General features: G+C 33.7%; 3 protein-coding genes across 19 annotated transcripts in view; 1 reads left to right on the top strand and 2 right to left on the bottom strand.

Annotated features, from left to right (window-relative positions):
• Positions 1–2: 2 nt before the first annotated feature.
• LOC105255219 (reticulon-4-interacting protein 1, mitochondrial) lies at positions 3–2,106 on the bottom strand. 2 transcript variants are annotated; one of them, XM_020028790.2, is made up of 7 exons: positions 2,016–2,106; positions 1,664–1,928; positions 1,079–1,311; positions 739–948; positions 566–678; positions 234–501; positions 3–151 (listed from the first exon to the last, which is right to left on the bottom strand). In XM_020028790.2, exons 2-7 carry the CDS (start codon positions 1,908–1,910, stop codon positions 44–46), a joined length of 1,179 nt encoding a protein of 392 aa, XP_019884349.1. In that variant the 5' UTR covers positions 1,911–1,928; positions 2,016–2,106; the 3' UTR covers positions 3–43. The 2 variants fall into 2 exon arrangements, with proteins under 2 accessions (XP_019884349.1, XP_011262667.1); XM_011264365.3 differs by having other exon boundaries at positions 1,664–2,102.
• Positions 2,107–2,574: 468 nt separating this feature from the next.
• On the bottom strand, positions 2,575–5,131 carry LOC105255220 (BRCA1-associated RING domain protein 1-like). The gene is made up of 8 exons (XM_025411811.1): positions 4,985–5,131; positions 4,612–4,797; positions 4,280–4,439; positions 4,055–4,135; positions 3,756–3,952; positions 3,394–3,612; positions 3,189–3,298; positions 2,575–3,104 (listed from the first exon to the last, which is right to left on the bottom strand). Exons 1-8 carry the CDS (start codon positions 5,053–5,055, stop codon positions 2,614–2,616), a joined length of 1,515 nt encoding a protein of 504 aa, XP_025267596.1. The 5' UTR covers positions 5,056–5,131; the 3' UTR covers positions 2,575–2,613.
• Positions 5,132–6,476: 1,345 nt separating this feature from the next.
• Positions 6,477–22,564, top strand: part of LOC105255221 — a 38,544-nt gene continuing 22,456 nt past the window's right edge. For 2 of the 16 annotated variants that reach the window (XM_011264379.3, XM_011264376.3), the window contains exons 1-10: positions 7,357–7,710; positions 12,440–13,165; positions 14,854–15,038; positions 15,224–15,342; positions 15,577–15,784; positions 16,268–16,515; positions 16,867–17,422; positions 18,519–18,872; positions 19,444–19,500; positions 19,585–19,756. In XM_011264379.3, the coding sequence (XP_011262681.2) occupies positions 13,023–13,165; positions 14,854–15,038; positions 15,224–15,342; positions 15,577–15,784; positions 16,268–16,515; positions 16,867–17,422; positions 18,519–18,872; positions 19,444–19,500; positions 19,585–19,756 (2,042 nt within the window). In that variant the 5' untranslated portion in view covers positions 7,357–7,710; positions 12,440–13,022. The other 14 variants (XM_011264375.3, XM_011264367.3, XM_025411730.1 and 11 more) reach the window with 13 other exon arrangements.

Genomic DNA, 22,564 nt, shown 5'->3' with positions numbered 1-22,564 from the left:
ATTTAAAATATATTTATTTACTTATGTTTAATTAAATGATGCATTATCTTATGTCAATGACTAGTTTACCTCTTAAATGACCTTGTCTTATCTTTTCATATGCCAGTGGCAAATCTTGAAAAGGATATACTTGTTGAATGATAGGTACAATCTGCAAAATTCAAGACATAAAATATCATACTATATGTAATATTATTAACAGAATAAATGTATTTTAAAAATTTCTATAATACTTGTCCATTTTCCACAAGTTTTTGAAGAACGTTAATACCCGTCTGAGAGGGAATAAAAAATCCCCATTTTACACAGCCTTTATTTTCTCCTTTTGGAATATTAAACTTTAAAAAATCTTGCATATTCTTTGCCATTCCTACAATTAGTCCATGTTGATCAGTATTTCTTAACAATGGTGAATTTAATCCTATATAAGTACTGTGTGGATATCCTTTCATTCTGACATACTCCGGTCCTTGATTGGTACAATCTAAGATTATGTCGTATCTGAAATTTAATATACATGATAATAACTATATGAATACAATGCATTTGATATGAAATTACTTACGGTCCCTCTGAAATAATTTTTGTATCTGCATTATCTTGGTTGTAATCAATGACGATATCGGCACCTAAATTCTGTAGCATATCCATAGCATCACTGTTGCATGTGCTAATGACCTAAATAAATTGAAATTTATGTTACAAATTTTAGTGCAAATTTTATGTGACAAAACTTACATGCATATTCCAAGCTTTCAACAGCTGTATAGCCAAAGTTCCAACTCCACCTGAACCTCCTATAACCAGAACGCGTCTATTTAATCTTGTGACTATTGCTGTTTTATAAGCTAATCCTCCTGTAATCCATAATGCAGACCATGCGGTTAATCCAGCAAATAAAATACTTGCAGCCTCTGTATGAGATAAATTTTGAGGGCGTGGATTTACCTTGCAAGAGAATATTTATCATTATTCAATATGTAATTGTATACATGTATGTATGTATGTGTGTATAAGATTTTGCCAGACATTTATAATATTTATAAATTAATTAATTAAAAAATGAAATATGTCTTACCAAGTTACTGTTAACCACAACATAATTTGCATGACAACCTTGCTGTTCTACTGGAACTACTCCCCAAACTTCTTTGCCTAACTCAAGCCTGTCTCCTACATTATTTCCTTTTGATACAATGACCCCCACAAAATCTCTGCCTAATGTTAATGGCAAATCTAATCCATTGTATGTCCCATCAATCAAATTCTTGGCTTTGCGCATCAAATTTAGAACAGTTATGCCATAACCATCTATAAAATATACATAGTTTTATTGTAATATTTAAGTCTTTTATTGTAACTCATATAAGATTAAATGGATTTTGCTGTAAAAATAATATAAATTAAAAATATATTCATAAAAACATAATTTATTAAAACTTAATAGCATTAATTTTTGATCATTTTTATACAACTTTTATGTTATAATATATATACTGTTACATTTATTTACATATTTTTGGTTAAAAATATAGAAAATGTAATATTTTATTTTACAAGTTTTCTATATTATAAATATTTCATATATTTTATACGTGCTTTGATTTGAAATCTTATGTTACTTTTACAACAAAGACACATACAATCAGAAATGGAGACATACTTGTCATTGATACATCGATAGGGTTTACACTAGCAGCTTCAACCTTCACCAAAACATCTGTTGGCTGCATAATCACTGGCATCGTGACATTAGACAGCCTTAAATCTTCCAATCCATTATACGAATGTACTTGCCAAGCTTGCATCTTGTTGAGTTTTTCTCCCAAATTGTCCGATAGTTTTGTTAAAGTGCGAAACTGTGTCGATCGTGCGATACATTTTAATCTCAGAAGTGTTTTTTGTAACATTTCTTATTCTTAAATCATCTGAATATGTTTATATGAAAAGATATTTGAAATTAGAGTATATGTAAACAAATTTTTTGGTTAGAAACGTATGGCCAGAGCATAAACCTTAGTCATAATCACATTATGGATTGTAGGCTCGATGTGATTGAAGTTGACCAATCAGAATAAAACAATTTAATCGAGTGCGATTACTCGAGTCTTTATTTTTTAAAAACGAATTTCGAACATTAAAATAAAAAGAAAAATGACCCATTCTTTACGAAATATTAGGAAAGGGGGGATGGATTTAAATTATATAATTATTATATATATATATATATATATATATATATATATATATATATATATGCAAAAATCTTATTTATTAAAATATTTTACCAATAAAATTTGTAAATAATTTTTTACTTTAAGCAATTACTCGATTTCGAATTATAATAATTATAATATAGATATTTTCTCTTACATATACATATATAAAATAAAGTAATGAAATAATATGAAAGTAGGTTATAAAAAGTTGGTTATATATTGTCACAAACAAACAAAACAAAATTAATTTATAATATACAAAATGTTCTGCATCAATGTAAAATTATTTTACAATATATCAAAAAAAGAAATAGTAATAAAATACATAAATATATTAAAGAAAAATAAAAGAGATAATATAGAAAATGTTGTAATAATATACATCTTTGGGCATTTAGGATAAACCTAGGTGAGCTGGATTAATTAGAGTAAATTTTTCTATACATTCAATTAGCCATATGAGTGGCAGACTCTTAATATGTGGCATTTTATATTTTATACGTGGTTCATCTTTACCTGGCATATATATAATATAATGCGTACATTTATATAAAGGATGAGACGAATCATTTGCAATGTGAAAAGGTATCGCTTGCATCATATCTTTCAGATCTTCTGGATTTGGTTCTCTAGTGAGAACTGTTCCCTCTCCTGCTTTCACAAGTCGTATCAAGTCATCTTTTCTTAATTCCACATCACCAATTCGATAAGTTATATTTGTTTGTAGAGCAAAATAAAAGAAACAGTTATTGAATAGGCGTGGACTTTGATTTTCCGCATTTTCTCTCGCTCTTTTTGGAACATCAGAAGTTGGTGCACCATTAACTTCAAACAATTCGAAATCCATGTTAGATATATTGTCCATATCTTCTGCTAGTACAATCCCTTTAAATAAATTGTATAACTTTATAAAGTTATATTAAAGAATAACTACAAACATATAATTGTTTTACATTTACATTCTCTTACATTCACTATTAAGAAGCCAATTGCCATGAACAATGGTAAATAAAACATCAAGTGTCAATTTTGTAATGTTCCGTTCATTTACCTCCACTATAACATGTGTAACAGATGATCTGAAATATAAAATTGAAGTAGATAGATAGTAGATAGAATAGATTAGAGTATATTAATATTTCACTAATTTAATTATAAGAAAGAAAAATTATACCTATATGCAGTCAAAATCTTGAGTTTATGTTTTGTAGCTAGGAGATTAAGCAATTTCTGATTTTCATGCTTTAAATTGGAGGCATAAATCACAATTTTATCGCATCTTATAGATAATGATGTGTCTAGTGTTTGATTAATACTTTTATCCAATATTTTCTCAGACGAGGATTGAACATCTATCAAAAGTTGTCGCATTTCGTCTGATTTACAATAGTCACTGCAAAGTCAAATTAAGAGTACAATAATAAGAGAAAAATAAAACTTTCTAAATTTTTTCTAAACTTTCTACTATTTTATCATACTATAATGTGTATATATATATATATATATATATATATATATATATATATATATACATACATAGGTTTTTTGCCATATTGATCACATAGATTCTTATTAGCATGATGATCCAATAACAACTTAGCTTCTTCAATTCTATTACACTCAACAGCTTCATGTAATGGGGTTCTTGCATCATAACCTGATATATTAGGTGATGCTCCACAACTCAGTAATAATTTAGATATCTCAATACATCCATAACTGATCATCTCTTGCTGAAATAATGTACAAAATAATAAAATAACTTAATTTTGGAAAAAATAATATAAAATGTAATTTAAAAAAATAAATATATAATCAATATAAGCATTTTTTACCAATGGTGTCCAACCCGCATTGTCCTTTGTATTAGGATTTGCACCAGCTATCAATAAATGTTTAACTTGTTCAGCATTTCTCTATAAATAAAGCAACTTATAGTTTATGTTTAACATATGGCAGTAGAGAGAATTTAATTTAAAATTTAAATAATATGTAATTATAATATTATTTTGAAATTAAAGAGAAAAAAAAGAGATTATATTAGTATTAGATATACAAACCCTTAAACATGTGGTATGCAATTGTGTTTCTCCTTTTGAATTTTGTTTATTTATGTTCTTTTTAATATAAGAATGCTTTTTTGATGTATTAAATATTTCAGATACTGCATTGTCTAATGATATATTAGACATATCTACAGTATTGTCCCATATATTATCCCTGATATATTTATATCATTAATTATTAAAAATTATATAAACATGTATATATATATATATATATATATATATATGTATAAAAGTTACTAGTATTAGTTAATATGTATTGATGTAATATACTAATAATTGTTTCATTAATAGCAACTTTATATTTAAAGAAAATCTAATCAAACCTTTTAATAACTTGTGCAATAGTATCGCATGCTTGAATAAGATTTGATACTAAACAATCAGGATTTATTTCACATGGCTGCACAGGTATATCACATTTAATACATATTGTTGCAGATTTAATGCAATCTCGACAAAAAAAATGTCCACAATTTATTAGTCTTACTGGAGATACTGGTTTGGATCCACTGAAAAAATAGATATCGTTATTTATATCAATATTTTAGATATAGCAATATATAAATGTATAAAATGCTTATAGAAGCAGTACTTTCTGAAAAATATTTACGAATAGAATAGAATTACTGATTATTAATCAAATTAATTGTATTTCGTTCAATTCTTAACTAACAAAGGAATTTATAATATAATTACCATTTGCCACAAACCAGAATACTTGCAAAATCCTGCAATGCTTTTGAAGTATTTGTCCACGAAATATTCATTTCTTTATTTATTTATTTACTTACTTTTTTAGATTTTTATCTGTTTGAAAGTTTGAATATGTATATCATATGGGAATTATATAAACGTCTAAAGCTTTATCTTCAAATTAGCCGAATAAAGAAATTGACCAATCAAGTGTCTGATACAAAACATTACGTACTAGACTCGTGATTGGTTAATTTTTTTGCACATGTGCATAAGTCCTAAAGATCATAGTGAGCGAGAGAGACCACAGAGACCTCTGTTCAAGTACCTGTGAAATACGTATTTGCAATTTTGTCTTATAACGAAGAAAGATTTATATCGTAATTGAGATATTTATAATTAATATTAGAATGTTTTAAAGTAATTTTTTGGATCACAGTAAGTTATTTAATCGTAATTTCGATTTGCCATAAAAAATGTCGTTTGAATCGAAGCTGTACGCCATACTACTTAATTGACCAATCAGGACACACGAGTAGTAAAGATTTCAAATACCAAGTGATGTGCACATTCCAACGCAACCTGTTTGTTTCAGCTACATTCTTTTGCATTCAAAGTGAAATAACTACGAAGAAAATAAGAAGGTAAATGCAAGAAATATAATTAAACGAATTTAACTTTGGTTCATTATGTTTATTATTTTTTTCTCGCCGGAGAGATGACAAAAAAGATTGTATTACAAAGCTGCATGGATAGCTCCATTGCGTGAGTACAATTAGTATATTTGCTTTTCAAGATTTTTTATATATATTTATTTATACATTTACACAGCTCTATGCGCTCAATACAACATGTTACATCATTACAGATCAAGATGATAAATGAAATGTATCTTCTCCAAATTTGCTGAAATTTGCTGATCTTTTCATGAAATTGTATAAATAAAACGATATCAAATAAGCAAATGCATGTATAGAATAAGATATAAAGATTAACAAATATGATTCAAAATGCAATTACAATAAAAATCTTGCTACATTAATGAACTTGCACAGATTGAAAATTTAAGTAATTCAAATTATAATTTTATAAATTTTCCCCGATTGCTCTTTCATTTAATTTTAGAAATTTAGATTTTTGTAATTGATATAATTTAGATAATTGTAGTAATTCTGTATTTTATATTTTCAGTGCGTTTTTTTGGGGACAATGACTTTGAATAGTAAAACTACAGTTAAATCTACAAGTAGAAGAGGACCGTTTTTAATCCGACATGACTACGTACGTGGTTGGATCCCACATTCTTATTATGAACGGTATAAAGGAGAACGAAGAAAATATATATAAGTAAATATATTTTATAATGATATGTTTTGTTTTTTTATACAGAATATCGATTAAGTTTCATTTTTTTATATCTTTATTTATTGTATGAAATATATTTGTAGAAGCATACTTATCACGCATTGGAGTAACGCAGATGGATCAGATTAATATATTAAACATCGAATAAAGTTGCAAGGATCACGGATTCTCTACGAATAAATGCGCCTGCTCGACATCGATCACTGATTTCTATGGTTACGTCTTGGCAACGACGATGACGATACTGGTGACGACAAGGACATCAATCGTCCTGCATATGTTCACGGTAGGTGAATAAAACTGATTGAAAGAATTATGGACACTTGCTGTGAAATAGGAAAATATATCAAGTGTACAGAAAAAACGAGAAAAGGGATGGAATAAAATAAATTTTTAGGAGAAATCATTCTCTTGTCACGATCTGCGCTCATTTCGATTAAGAGGAACGGAGAAGATTATAAAGTTAAATAACGAAGAAAAAGAAATTGAATGGCTAGAATGGCAGTGCAAAGAAGTGTGAGCAGAATCGTGACTGAGACAGATTATTAGATTATATAGCAGGGTTGAATTAGCAATCTTTGTAAAATAAATTTTTACGAATTAAAGTATATTTTTAGTAATGGAAGGCAATATGCAACGAAATATTTTTCTATCATCCATTTCTTATTACTGTGTGTAATTAAAATCTTACATTTCGATAATATCCGAAAAGCTTCGAACACCATAATTTTATCTTTGAATTAATAAGTTATAGTGGTACGAATGAAAATAAAAAAGAGAGACAGAGGGAGAGAAGAATCGCTACAGGAAACCGGAATACGAAGAGAAAAGATCGCAGGGATGTCGAAAGGGGTTAACGGAGAACGAGAGAATGGGAAACGGGAGCGGTACATGGAACGCGCGTATGTAAGGGAGCGCAGGTACAACGAGGGTGAATACGGAGGGAAGAGAGGGCGCATCGCGGGCGCAGCGCGCGAGAGAGGATATTGACATTTTCGGTCGTGGGGCGCGCATCGTGGCGGAGACAGGAGGAAGGGGCACGGGGTGCGCGCGCGACGGGGCAGTCGCCTCTCCCTGTCGGATCCTGCAGTATCCATGGCTACGTCGTCCGCGAGGATTTCCCGCGAAATACCGGAAGCGTGATCGCACAGCGAGGCGACGACTGTCGCCCAGCTATAGGGGCGGACAGAAAGAAAAAGAGGAAAAAATAGAAAGAAAAGGAGAGAGAGATAGAACAACGAGTAGCGGACGACGAAGCGGTGGCAATAGCAGCGACAACAGCGACGTCAATAAACGGCGAGGGTGCCGTCGAAAGCGGCACCCGGATAGCGTCTCGGCAATATTTCGTCGGCGTCTTATTCCCGGTGGGTCCCACGAGAATCTCACCCTTTTCTTTCTCTGTCTGTCTCTCTTTTTAAAAATAGGGTGGATATCGTGCTTCATTCCGTGTTTCTCTCGAGAAATCGTCTTCCCCTCCCCGCAAGCTAGCGCGGAGGCCACGTAACTCCAGCCCTACCACCCCCGTACCCCGTTGTCGTCGTCGCCGCCACCGCCGCCGCCCACGACCTCCTCTCTGATTGTCGCGCGCGGCGCTTCCAGCATCCCTCCGACTGTTCTCCGTCTATCTTTTTCCGTCGCGGTAGTGTTGTTGCGAAGACTCGCGTTCGTGACATCCAGACTAACAATAATCGAAAGTGCGCGTCCGTTTTTCGGGAGAAACGCTTGACCAAGGCGCCGGTATATTTCACTGAGTGCCAGGAAGCTGAGGAGAAGGCATCGTCGTGTCGGTGAATGTGAGTCATCATCACGCGGATGGGCGAAACGGTCGAAGGGTAAAAATGCAATAAATAGATAGAGCAAGAGAGAGGGAGAGAGAAAGAGAGAGAGACTGATAAATGAAAATGTGATTAGAAACGCAGAGAAAGAAATTGAGCGGAAGTACAACAAAGCCGGGAAGCCAGAAAACACAGAAGAGACGTCTATCTTCTCGTCGACGAGGAGACGGTGGGTGGCGCGGGGCGTCGATCATACATATACCGATGCCGTTAGTAATAGTAGTGGTAGTGGTACCTCTTGATGATAGTATTGGTGATGGTGGCGGTAGTGGTGGTGATGGTAGTAGTGGTGCATCCCGCAGTGTGTTTACCCAGGGTGAGGTGCCTCTCGCGCGCGCGACTAGGCGGAGTCGCACCTCTCCGTCCGCGCTCCTGCTTCCGCTTTTCGCGTCTCTCCGTGACCGTTTCGCGACCGAGGAGCAGCAATGAGGAACGACGTATATTTCTAATCGTGATCCGTTCTCTCTTTTTCTGCGTACCGTACGTTACTTAATTCTTGTATCTACCGTTTGACGTTTGTGTCAGAAGAGGCGTTGCCGCGGCGGCCCCGAGCAGCCTCCACCCTCAAGGTGGAGAACCGGATATCACTGGGATATACACCTTAATCTTTCCTCGCTGGCATTTTCGTTTTAGAAAAATCTCGACTTAAGAATTTGTTTCAAGTCAATTTTGCCAGTCGATAACAATCATGAAACTAGATAAGAGGCGTTGGCTCATCTCGCGCTTCTGCGTCCGAGTTTCTGCAGGAACAAGTGTCGTGTATCCTTCACTTGAGTGATCTTCCGACTGGCTTGTGCCAATTTTGTTTGATTCGGTGAAAGATGTCGTTATTCTGCAAATATGAATGCGGAAATAAACCATACGGAAATATATATCATATACAACAGAGATGCCTAATCTCTCGATATTTTCGATTCCTTGCTTATATCAGTGTTCCGATGTATTTTCTCTTTTGTAAAATTACTCGCAAAAAAATCCTTAACTCGCAAATATGTTCGCGGATAAATTCGCGAGTCGATAAAACTCGCGAAGCGACATGAAGGCGTTGGCTCTCCTTTCGATACTCTTCGTGTGTTTTGGAGCAAGTGCATGAATTTTCCATGATTCCCTTGCGGTCCTGTGCGGAGTTTCGTCATCGGTTTTGTGACGGAAATTTTCAGTTTAGAAAACATATTTTTATATACGAGAAAAATACGAGTGTATACATTTAGTCTTTCAATATTTTTATATTTTACATTCAACGATTATTGATGAAATTATCCCGTCAAATTGATAAGAAATTTCTATAAGACCTTACAAAATGTTTCTTATTTCGATTTATATCGTACGGATAATAATCATTTGTTTTTTAAATTCATAATGAACCTATTTACACAAATTGTGAAAAACATAATTTTGCTGAAAAAGAAAATATATAGATGCCTCTAGTGTCTCGTTTTGTTTACTGTTGATACAACTAAAATCAACTTTAGTTCAGAGAAAAAATTTATTCTCTAAACACATACATATATATTGCTTCGGTGAGTCGATAACGATCACCAAAAGGTATCAAACTATTGATTCTTTGTTTTTCTTTTTCATCAGTTCTGGAAAAAAGTATGCAATTTTTTTGCAATCTCCAAGAATTGATCAATTGACAACACTTGATTTTATATTGGAGAACACATTATAATTTTTCTTGTTTATGTTATTAATATTGAATTCAAAATTTTAAATGAATGAAAGAGAAGATAAAAATGCTTAGTTTAATAAACACTTATTTTCATCGACTGTATTTGGTGCTGGATGGAACTGAATTTGAGATTGGTGAAATTTTCATTGTAAATATTAATCTTAAATTCATATAAAAAATTCACATAAAAATGATAAAATTTTTCTATATAATTTTTTTCTATATCTTTTTTATTTTCTAATCTATTTCTGAGTTTTTTCTAAATTATCTTAAATTTATTTGAATAATATTTGACTGTTGTAAATATCTCACCCATATGTCAAAGATTTAATTCATTGTTTCAAATCTTTAAACACTGCATTTGATTCACATTCGATGAATTTAACTACGAATTCTACTATTGTAAATAACACATTCACCGGTCAAACACGGTCAAGCAGAATAAGAATGAATAATCTTCTCTCTTCAGATTCACCTGGATTTTCACACATTCTTCAACTGAGAAGCTTAGTTTCACACATAGGACAATCGTGCATCCACCATTCATGTTTAGCCACAAACAACGAGTAACCGCATCGCCGCCGAAATCGATATAGTGTTTAGAAAGCTCTCCTCTCTCTTTCTCTCTTCACACCCACGCCTACGTCGGTCGTACGCCTACCTTTCGTGTCCCTGCTTTCGTGTCGGGTGATGAGCAGACCCCGGGCTCAACTAAGGCTTCCTACCTACCTACGTGTCTTCATTCGAGTCTACGCCCACGCCGATCATAATTATCGCGTGCTGTCGGGCGAACCGCTGGCGATTTACAAACTCCCGCTTTCCCGATATATCGTTTGCTCGTGCGTGTCAATTATGTCGGCAACAACGATAATGTTGTTGAGATTTTTGCAGACGGCAGACACACAACCGCGATTTTCCGCCGTCTCCGTCGCCCATAATTAATCCTTTGAGACCCCGGTAGTCATGGGTGCACGCACCGTTTGACATTTATCCACTCCGTGCAGTCCCTCGTCCAATTAAACGACATATATATACCGTCGGTGAATCCGCGCTTTTGCCCAGACGAAGGCCCGATGATGTAAAAAGCTTAGATAATAACGGCAGCCGCCGATCTGAAAATAATTTTCCTTCTTCAACTCCTTCATGATCAAACTCGTAAACGACGATATAGATTTATACGATGATATAGATATAATTTATTGACTCTAGTTGGTTGTAAAGATGAATGACCAATTAATTAATTGAAAAATTAATTTTTTCGAGAAAAATTTCTATGCAATTCATTTATTTGACAGTAAAATGTATTTTTGGTAAACGTACAGTTATTAAGGAATGTTGTAACAATTAATATTATTATGTATGCGTATTTGTATTGTTATTCTCATAATGATCTAAAATTAATCGCGAGAATTATAATGTTACAACATGCTGAACATTCGCGCTGAATGTATCTTTCGCAGAACTACTAGAACAATTGTTTATGTGCCAATTTTACATGCAAGTATGGAGAATGAGTAGAGAGTTGAAAATATATAAGCCAACTGTCTCTGTGTTGATGTTTCTCATAGGAATGTTTCGAGTCAGAAAGTCCTCGAACATCCTCTATCTTCTCGTGATGGATGTTGCGAGATGAACGTTACGAGAGCCTAGGATACCCCGGCATTGTCGAGAGCATCTCTGAGAGAAATGATGTATTACGTGGCCGACAGGGACAGTTCAGTAACCCTCCGGTGGCGCTACCCCTTTTATTATCCGCGACATATCTACACAATATCTCACGCTATTGACCTCCTCCCTGATGTTGACTTCGGCCAAACATTAGGATGAAATATTTGTAATGATGATGTTCACGATAATCGATAGCATGTTGCGAAAGGATTTATCACGAGAAATGTGAATGAAACTGTAATGTGCGAAAAAATTATTGGACGAGAACGTTGTTAGAATTATTTAACCGATCGAGAAATTAAAGTTACGACAAGAGCTTTTACAAAAGTTTACACGAGAGGATTAGATTGACTTTATCAGAGTTTAATTGAGCCTCGATGCATCTCTGAAGCTAATTGATATTCATAGCATTATAAATTAGTTCGCTGAAAAATTTGATATTAATCAATACGTTGATAAACTCGTTGAATAAACGTGCAATTTATTTAAATCCGATTAACGAGTTTGTCTCCTCGAGTGAATTGCGACGTTTATATGCTCAGCCTCAAATCTCCTTAACTTTTTATACTTGTTTACATAGCGCATATGGTTTTAAGTTAATTTAAAATTTTATTATTTATTTATTATAAAACATATAATATTGTACATATTATTATATATATATATATATATATATATATATATATATATATATATAATTGATATTGCATAATATTATGCACTTGTAAATTCTGATGATTTATATTTCATCTTATGATTTAATTAACACATGTATTTTAATTGCATTACAGATGACTATGTTTAGGAAAAATATAATTCATATACATTTTTCTACACAAAATATAAAATAAGATTTGTATTATTTGGATGTTTGAAATATATGTTTTTCACAGCTAATCGACTAACATATGTTCGCAGCGATCATGCTAGAGACAAGGTGATGACTTTCGCGACGCCTGCAATGATGTGACAATAAAGATACCTCCTCCTACTCTCTGCTAACTGGGGATCCTCCCTATTACACACAGTGCTTCCCAATAACACACACGATCCGAGGATTACGCGCAAAAAAGCAACGCCAAACCGTCGGCCGTAGTCGGCGTCGTTGGAAATCGGTGCCAAAAGTCGACACAGACAAGCCATAAGAGCCAACCCCGCGAAAGTGTGTCAAAGAGGAATTGAACGGAGAGTGGAACGGAGAGATATAAAAAGAGAAAAATAGAGAAAAAGCGGGACAACAAGAAAGAGATATATAGACAGGGAATTAGACGGATATCCTGAAGAACGGGGTGAAAGAGGAAAGGATACGTGAGGCCAGAAGCGTGTTAAGGCGTGTCGTGCCAGAAACACAAACGAGCATCACGAGTACAGAGGGTGGTGTGGTGACGCAGAGTAGTAGTAGTGGAGGTGGTGGTGGTAGTGGTGGTGGTGGTGGTGGTGGTGGTGGCGACGGCGAAGCAAGGCAGGTGGCAGGATCAAAGCCGGAATAAGAACAGTTAGAATGGGCAACAAGCTTTCCTGCAGTTGCGCACCCCTGATTAGATCAAAGACGTATCGTTACGAGGACAGCCCATGGCAGGCTGGTGCCAGGGGCGGAATGGGCGGCGGCGGAGGACGCAGGGGTGATACTGGCCACTTGCTCAGGTGCGGAAGCTTAAGAGAGAGGAAGAGGTGCGCATACCATACCATTCAACCATTCAATCATTCTCCATTCGACCATGTTGCCACTCTTTCTCTTCGATGATTACCATTTGTACACACTTGACTGACATGCATTATGCTGACTCTCTCTTTCTCTCTCTCTCTCTCTCTCTCTCTCTCTTTTTCTCTCTTTCTTTTTCTTTTTCTTTTTCTTTCTTTATTTGCTTCTACTTTTTGTAAGCAGCATGCATAACAACAGCGCTGGGCGACGGGAATCAAAATCTTTGCATCAATTTTGCATGATAATTACATTTGCATGAATTATATATAATAGAAAATAAAACATTGAATATAAATACAATTTTTATCTAGTAATAATTTTAAAAATTAGAAAGAAATCTCTTTTTACGTGTATATGTATATGAACAGTTCTTACAAGAAAAAAATTAATGAATGGAATTATTTATATTTGAAATTATAATTTTGTACTTGAAATTATAATTTTATATCTTAATTTTCGACGTAAGTATAACTATTATATATTTTATCGCAATGCTATTATTGATCTTATTTTAGCAAATATTTATTACGAAATGTAGTACATCCAGATCCGAACTTATATATTATTTTGTAGCGTCTGAGGGTGAGAGGCTACATACTTCTACAGTTATATGTCGGTAGCTATAATCGGCGGATGTCGCTTTTTATTCGCGTCTCCCAGACTGTCTTGTACTTTTCTTATTCATTCGTTTCCCTCACTTTTATCTCTCTTGCTGCCTCTTTTTCTCGCCTCTTTTGCTCACATTTATTCTTTTAAGCCTGATCTCGTTTCACTTTTCTCTTCTACTACTTTTTATCTAGTTGATCAAACTGGTAGCTCGTTCATCAATAGCTGATACTTTCTTTTTACTTAAATATGATACGCTTAAACTTTGAATAATGTAAATGTAAATTTAATGTGTTCTGTATTTAACTAAACAGAAATTGAGTTATATAATTCTATCATATTTGTTGAATATAACAGGAATAATAATTCTTTTTATATGATTTGCGCTAATAAATTACAATTTACTTAAATTAAGTAAAATGGGATATTTATTTTATTTTAAATATTTTTTTATTTATATTATCTATTTTGCATTTCATCTATACACATATGCTTTACATTAGTATTTCTAACACAGAATGTTATTATTTTTTTATTCATACTAAACGAATTCAGTAAACAAAATTTGATAATATACCATCCAGTTTTATCCATTTTAAAGCTTTGAAATCAAAGATAAATATCTATGGATAAATATCTAAATATCATAATTTTAATGCAGAAAGAGCTTACGCTGTATTTACTCAGTAAACGCGAATATTGCATGCATGTAATGTACATGCAATTGCGATTTTCCATGCACGATTTCCATTTTATCCTTTCAAGATACAGTATGATATTATGATCGAAGTGATGTAGCGATATTTTTGTGTATTTCTAGCGTGGCATCGATATTATATCTATTAAAAGAAATGATAACGACGTTTACTTTCAATAACAGATATTTACTTTTATATTCTTTCATTTCGTATCATAACTATTCTATTTTATCACATATTCTTTCCTTAGAAATTTTCCTTAACGATGTGTCGATGTCTGAAAATTATGTTGTTGCAACACATGATGTAATGACGAGAGTTTTTAGGCTGTGGGCCGAAGTGTTCCATGTAAATTCGAGCGGAGCTGGCACCGTCAAGTGGCAGCAGGTATCCGAAGATCTGGTCCCAGTAAACATCACTTGCATCCAGGATTCACCGGAATGCGTCTTCCATATTACCGCATATAACAGCCAGGTCGATAAAATCCTAGATGTGCGGTTAGTCCAGCCAGGTAAACCATAATTGAAAATATTCAAAGGAAAGCTAATTTTTTTTTGAGAGAACAAAGAATAATGTTTTCTCATAAAGATATATAAAATATAATTTTTTACAAATTAATTTTAAATCGAGATAAAATATAATCATAGAAATGGAGTTTAACGAGAGTTAATTTTGCAATAATTAATTGTGTTTAAGGTACGCGCATCGGCCAAGCATCAGAGTGTTTCGTTTACTGGAAGGACACAGTGACAAATGATACATGGGGGCTGAACTTTACGTCTCCCATAGATGCAAAGCAATTCAGAGAATGTTGCGTAAGTTTAGTGATACTACACTCGCGACACGCATGTCGTTACATTATACGTACATCGTGCCACAATCCTGTTTGCTATCACTCTCACGAGGTCTCCGCCTATTTCCTTTCTCCCGTTGGGTCGCGCGCGAGGAAGTTGAGCGGAGATGATTTAGGGGCGACACACAACAAGTCCGATACAAGTCCAATTCGACTTCTTAGGTCATTTGCAGTCACTAGTTAATTTTCCATACAGTCACCGTCGTTCAAGATTTCAAGGAAAGCGTCCTCTTCTTACTCGTTGAAGCTCGAGCCACCGAACAAGCAGAAGATCAAAACGCGCCGAAAGCCGCTGTCAACACCGGCCTCACCGAGTCGATCCAGAGAACCTCAGTGCACCTGTATGACACCGGAACAGTTTGCCAGGCTACGTAGCCAAGACCCCAGATATCGGAGCCCGTGCGGTATGTGTAATTTATAAAATATATATTTCTATTCTTTATATATTTTTCTAATATATACATATCTTTTTTCTTTGTTATTTTTTTAAATTTATATGTATAAGTTATTTTTTAACTTTTTCGTAATGTGTTTAATTTTAATAAAAACAAAATAGAAGCTTCATTGAGAAAATTTATATCTTCAAATTTTAATTTTTTTAGTTTTTTTATCTGCATGTAAGAGCAACAATGTTTTTTTGGAGGTTAATATATAATTTGGATAATATATATTTGAATTATATATATAATTTTTATAATTAATTATAAAAAATTTTTTTTATTTAATATTGAATATTACAACAATTAAAGTAATAAATAAATATATATATTTTTTATATAGGTAAAATACATGTGTATAATATTATGCATAAATTTAATTTAACACAAACTAATGAATCTAATTTTATTTTCGTGATTCGCGCTTTTATTAAATCTATCTTATTTCAGGACCATCCACGCTTCCACGGACCATGGCGCGATCTACGGAGATGGAAATGACGCCGGGACGAGACAAGATAACAGCGGCCACATCCAGTGCATCTCTCTACGACAACGTCAACAATCCTAGCGCGACACCCGGGAAAACACCAAAGACTGCTGATTCGGCCAAACAGAAGGATAAACAGAATGAAACGTGTCAGACAACTCCAAAGACTGCCAACGTTGGAATCGGAACTGTTACGGTGGGATCACAGGCAAGCGACGATTACAACGATATAACAATGCATTTTTTCTAAATCGATATTCAATTATTATGCAGATTCGAAATTAAACAATCGTTATTTTTCTTTTTTTTTTGTTTAGTAATACAATATGATCTCCATCAGGTTTGAGGAATTTAATTTTTTAAATCAAGCATAGCTTTCTTATTACAGAAACAATTTTATATTATTTTATACCATATTTTAACAAAAATCTTATATAAGATTAAATTGCATTATTTCGTAGAAATTTTAATTTAGAATATGTTTCTCCATTAGAATTAAGAAAATTACTATTTTGAACTTATTAATTCGTTTATTAATTTGTTTTTTTTATTCCAACAGATTGACAGTCCCGATGAAAAAGGTTCTACGATATCGCCAAAGAAATCACAAAAGCAAAGCCAGGATTCGTCCACGCAACAAAACGGTACCGAAATGCTCAAGTCAGAAGGCACTCAGGCCGGTGGTACTCTGCAGAGCAAGTTGCTACGCAAAGAACAGCTACATCATACCAAGTCAGCCGACTATACCGAGTTAGAGATGCAAAACGGTAACCTTTTCAACATCGTCAATAACAATCATGGTCATAGGTCGAAGAGCAAGAGCACCGATGACATGCGGATCGAAAACGCACAGAACGGCGGCATCAGTTTGGATCCGAACACTTTGAAGCGCATGTTGAAGCCAATGCCCAGCATTGACAGTCCAGTGACGTCGCCGGAAATGACGAGGAAACGTCATAGTCATCATAGCTATCACTACCATCCAAGCAATAACAATCAGAAATATATGATGCAAGAGGTTGACAACGAGAATTATGCGCATCCCTATCGTGCGCCTTACAACAATAAGTTTCAGGGATCCAGAAGCGTCCACGATATGAGCCGGCAATATCCTGGTATGATTTTTTCTCACTAATATTATTAGTTTATTGTATAAATTAATTTTTATTCACAATCTTTTTAAGCGCAACAATTTTTTATTATTCTATAATATCGCCCCGTCATTTTAAGTTTCCGCACATTTGCAATTGATAAATGTCTATTCTATAAATTGTTGTTTAATTATTTGAATCCATAACAAGTCTGCTAATTTAAAGATTAATATTTAAATATTATTAAAATTTGATGTATATTATAATGATGTATATTATACATATATGTGTAAAATGTTTGATCCTGAATGAAGTAACGTTATCATTGTTATATAATTCATTGTTAATAAATATGTATAGAATATTGAGAGACACTTTAAACAAAAATATCTCTTAAAATTCTAAAAGATAAAATATGTAAAACTTTCAAAAATATTTTAACAATGAAAGCGGCAAAAAAAGAACCAGAGAAAATCGATTACATAATTTTCTTATAAAAAAGTAATTTTTACACGTTTTTTCTGCGCTATAGATATTGTTATAACATGATTTTTATTTACCGCAAAAAAACGATGAAATTAAAATGTAATTTAAAAAATTCTAAAAAAGAAAAATAACAAAGTCCATACTGAAAATTACGTAATCGATATATGATGTCATTCTTTGTCTGTCATTGTATAATTCTGGCGAACGCATAACATCGTAAGAAGTCTCTTAAAATTAACCAGCAACTGATTTCTGACGTCTATCCGCGGTATACCTCTAACCTTTAGCTACACCCTCGGCATAACTTAACATGCGCACAGAGCGAACCAGAATGTAGCCAGCTCCACCCTGATGAAAGTCACAGGGTCATCCACCACCACTTGCGACACCCCTAACATTTCGTTTTGCTTCTAACCTTCTTACATAACATGCGCACTAAAGGTCGACGACGTGGTCGTCTTGTCAGCTCAACGGCAGCCTCATGGCTCATTCTCGGATGGACCACTTCTCGAGTTACGTGTTCGCCAAGTTTGACTAACTGACATACGTCTCCTTTGTCCGTTAATTAATGGACCATCGCACGACTCATCACATATTCCACCTTGCACTCTTGGTTGCACCTCTCTGCTCGCAGGCGGCAGAAGCAGGACGTACTTAGATTCGGAACGTAATCGGTGCACAGGTGACATGTCGCCGCCTTCGGACAATGTCATCTTCGACAACCAATGCTACGCTACCACGCCAAGTTCATCGAACGGAAACTCTGACATGGAGCAGCCGAATCATTGTAACTCCCGTCGTTGTAACGGCGGTCAGACATATCAGCAGCAGAATATGCAATCGGTGTCGACTCCGGGCAGTCCAACTAGCCGGCTCCTTCTCGAGTATGAGATGCATCTCAGGAATACTCTGGCCAAGGGTATGGACGCGGAAAGTTACAGCCTACGTACGTTTGAGGCTTTGCTCACGCAGAGCATGGAAAACTTGGGTAAGACTCCGTTTAAGCTTCAATACTAAAAAGGCCAGATTATGATTACAACAATTAACTCTTTAACAATCAATTAACTTAATTCGTAATAAAAAATTATATAAAAAATGTATAGAAATTTTGCATATCAATTGGAAATTAATATTATATTAGCTTTGATTTTTTATTCATGAGATGAAAAAATTCTTTTTAATAATTGTCGGCTAATGCGGAGCTTCACTTAAGAATTTTATTTTATTTTGCAAGAAATCAATAAATGAATGAATAAACATTTGGTAAGATTTTTACAATATTTTGATATTTTGATTATAGTTATATAATGAATTAAATTTTGGGTGAATAAATTATACGCTATTTCAGTAATCAAGAAATATAGTTTTTGTCATATAATTTTTATCTCATCGACCCTTGTTCTTTTCAAGTGAACGGACTAATTAAACTTTAGCTTTAACCTTTTATCAATATATTAAGCTGATAAAATCATTGAAGTAATTAATTTTACGAGAAATTATACATATATATAATTATAAATAAAAGTTTTATTAAAAAGAGAATTTTTTATATTTTCCAGAATTTGCAGAAAACATACCGTTGAATGTTCAGCGTACACCTCATGTTTCACGAAGACGTAAGTTGAATATATGATGAAAATTGAAAATATTTGGATAGAATTCTATATTTTTTGTTCCTAATCAAATTATCGTGATTGCAGGTTCCAATTCCAATAAATCGTCCACTCTGCCACTATCGTATCGCTATTGCAATGAAAGACAAAATAGCAAGGATCGAGACGGCTATTATAGCGATCGTAATGAGATGGTGAGAGAGAAGAGAGAGCGAGATTCTGATCGAGATCGTGGCTATCTCAGCGACTACAATTCTAGGTAAATTACTTCTTAAATTTTTATTAATATTACTCTTCGCGTAAAAGATTTTAAGCGTCAATTAAATTTATTGAGTTTCCATATCACAATAAAACGCAAAAATGAATGGTGCAAGGAATAAATAAATCGCAAATCTTACTCACGCACACATATTTTTATAATTAGAGATAAGAGAATATATAGGCTTATATAATATATATATAGGCTTTCTCAACTTCAAAATATTTTTTATATATAATCTTGAATATAAAGATTGTATGTGAATCCTTAAATTATACATTTAATTTAAATATAGTATGGAAAGTATCATGAAATTTATAAAATCTTATTCTCTTTCTCAATTATTCAATAAAATTATTTTTAATAACAAATATGAGATGATCAATGAAAGATATTTAATTAGAAGAATGAAAGAGATTTAATTAGATTCTATATTTGAAATTATTTTTTTTAATACCAAAGAGCAGAAGTTCAGAAAATTCCAAGAAAGAATAACAAAAGATAGAAAAAGATATTTAATAGACATTTAAAATATTTCTAATAATATTTCTTTTCAATTTTTATGTGAGTTAATTGTGAAATTGATTCACTCCGACGTCTTTTATCTGCTCCATTGAAATACCTCTCGTGCCAAGTAGTACAACGTTAATTAACACGGTTGCGATAATAGCCCCATCGACCCTTCGGTCGTTGAAGGGTCCGCATCGAAAAAGGCGCGAAAGTCATCGTTGGGAGACTTTGACATTTAAAGGGTTGTGCCCTATGACCGCCATATACAAGAACAGTGACGATCGATGAGACGTGCTCTCGTCCATTAAGGACGACCTGGATAATATCACCGGATGTGGTTATCGTCTATCGATATAGCCTTCGCGCGGGCGGTATAAAAAAAAAGAAAGGAAAAAAATTATTACACCGTGCGCTATGAAGCTATATTGATAGGCGACGCGCGTCGCGTGGTGACTATCGAAGTCTTCTCGAAGGGACGCCTCTCGATACAGCGCTCGGCGCATGCATCATCATCCCCGGCCGCCGGCGCGTTGTGCATTACGGGTCAGCGAAGGCGGCGACTGACAGCAGCGAGCCGCATCGTAGTAAATATAGAAATCTCGCGAGTGGGCTTCGATTCTCAGCTGGACGAAGAGAAGAAGGGTGTTTCTCGTAGTCGCGTAAACAAGAAAGAAACGACAAAACGCGCGATGAGATTTTGCGTGTGCTCCTGGCAGTGCATTAAAGTGCAAAACGCATCTTGAACGACGAGATACTTGGTGGTCTCGCGATAAGAAGAGGATTGCGCACTTCCTGCCCGATACTCTTATATGAATATATAGCTCTTATAGTGCGACATGATGAATTATCCGAGCGATATGAAGATGCGCTATGTGCAGTTACTATGTGTCGCATGAATTTCTGGTAAACGAAAATGTGAAATACGAAAAGACAACTCTAATAAATCATCCATGTTCTTAATCGTGACGCTAAAATCGCACAATGCAGTTACATGTGTACTGCATGATGGTAGATAAAAGTGCGAAGTGAAAAAAAGCAAATTGAAAAAAGTATCAACTTCTGAGAATAGAAATATTATATATAAATGAAATTGCTTGGACATTTTTTTCGAATAATATTTATCTCATTGTCGATGAGAATATTTAAACGAGGATAATTTTGAAATCAAATTCAAGGACATATTAATCATGTCATTACTAATTAGAGATGGAAATAATTTTGCGAATAAATTTAAAAAGAATAAAAGGATGACGAAATATTCATTTCATCGTTATTAAAGAGACCTGGATGGAAATAATTTTCAATCCGAACCAATGAGAATAATCAGCACAATTGTCAATCGCGTGAAAACATAAATTAATAATTATTTCGCTTGTTATGGACGTAAACATTGATATCTTTGTGTGCGACGAAAATAATTATTCAGTTGCGCCGCACGTGATTGTCGATCGTGCGAAAATTGTAGGGGAAATAATTATTTTGCTGTTGCTGTGCAAGCGCAAACAGCGATCATTTTCATGCACCGGCGATAATTATCCTTTCGTTTCCGAGTGCAAATGCTAAACTAATTATCCAGCTGATTACCATTGTGATCGCAAATACTGATCTAATACACGATACGAAACGTTGAAATCGCAACAATGAATTATCGTCACAGTCTACAGCGCAGATACCGATCGCTCGAGAGGCGAGAGTCGAAGAAGATGCCGAAGATGCCAAAATTGCCGGAAAAAATTTTCTATCGTATTCTGGATGACGGATTTGGAAATCAATCGCAGAATAAGAAACACGTAAAGTTCCAATTACTTGAAGAGGATGATGCGAAGATACCATTAGGCATACCATGCTCCGATTTATCGCCTATACCTGCACGGTATTGCATATCCGTGTGTACTCTATGCGGAGTTACATTTAATTTCTTTCAGATACTTTTTTGCGAAATAAAAATATATTTTTTCGATATATTTCTTGATTAATTTTTCGAGAATATCGAAATACATATATCGTACAAATGAAATATTAGTTTAATGTATTTTAATAATTTAATCAATAATATTTATTAATAATTTAATCAATAAATAAAATAGTATTTTAATATTTTTAAGCAATCTTGATATGGAATTATATAAATTAAATAAATTATTTAAGCTTAAAATTTTTGTTATTAATAATTATTAACTGTTATAATAAATAAATAAATATATATATATATATATATATATATATATATAATTCTTTAAAAAAATGCTTTATTAATATTATATCAATTATATATCAATTATATATCAATTATACACC

This window comes from Camponotus floridanus, unplaced genomic scaffold (assembly GCF_003227725.1).
Source record: "Camponotus floridanus strain SB8 unplaced genomic scaffold, Cflo_v7.5 scaffold43, whole genome shotgun sequence".
NCBI lineage: Eukaryota > Metazoa > Arthropoda > Insecta > Hymenoptera > Formicidae > Camponotus > Camponotus floridanus.
Note: the sequence above shows the minus strand (reverse complement) of the source record. Positions and strands in the feature narration are given on the sequence as shown.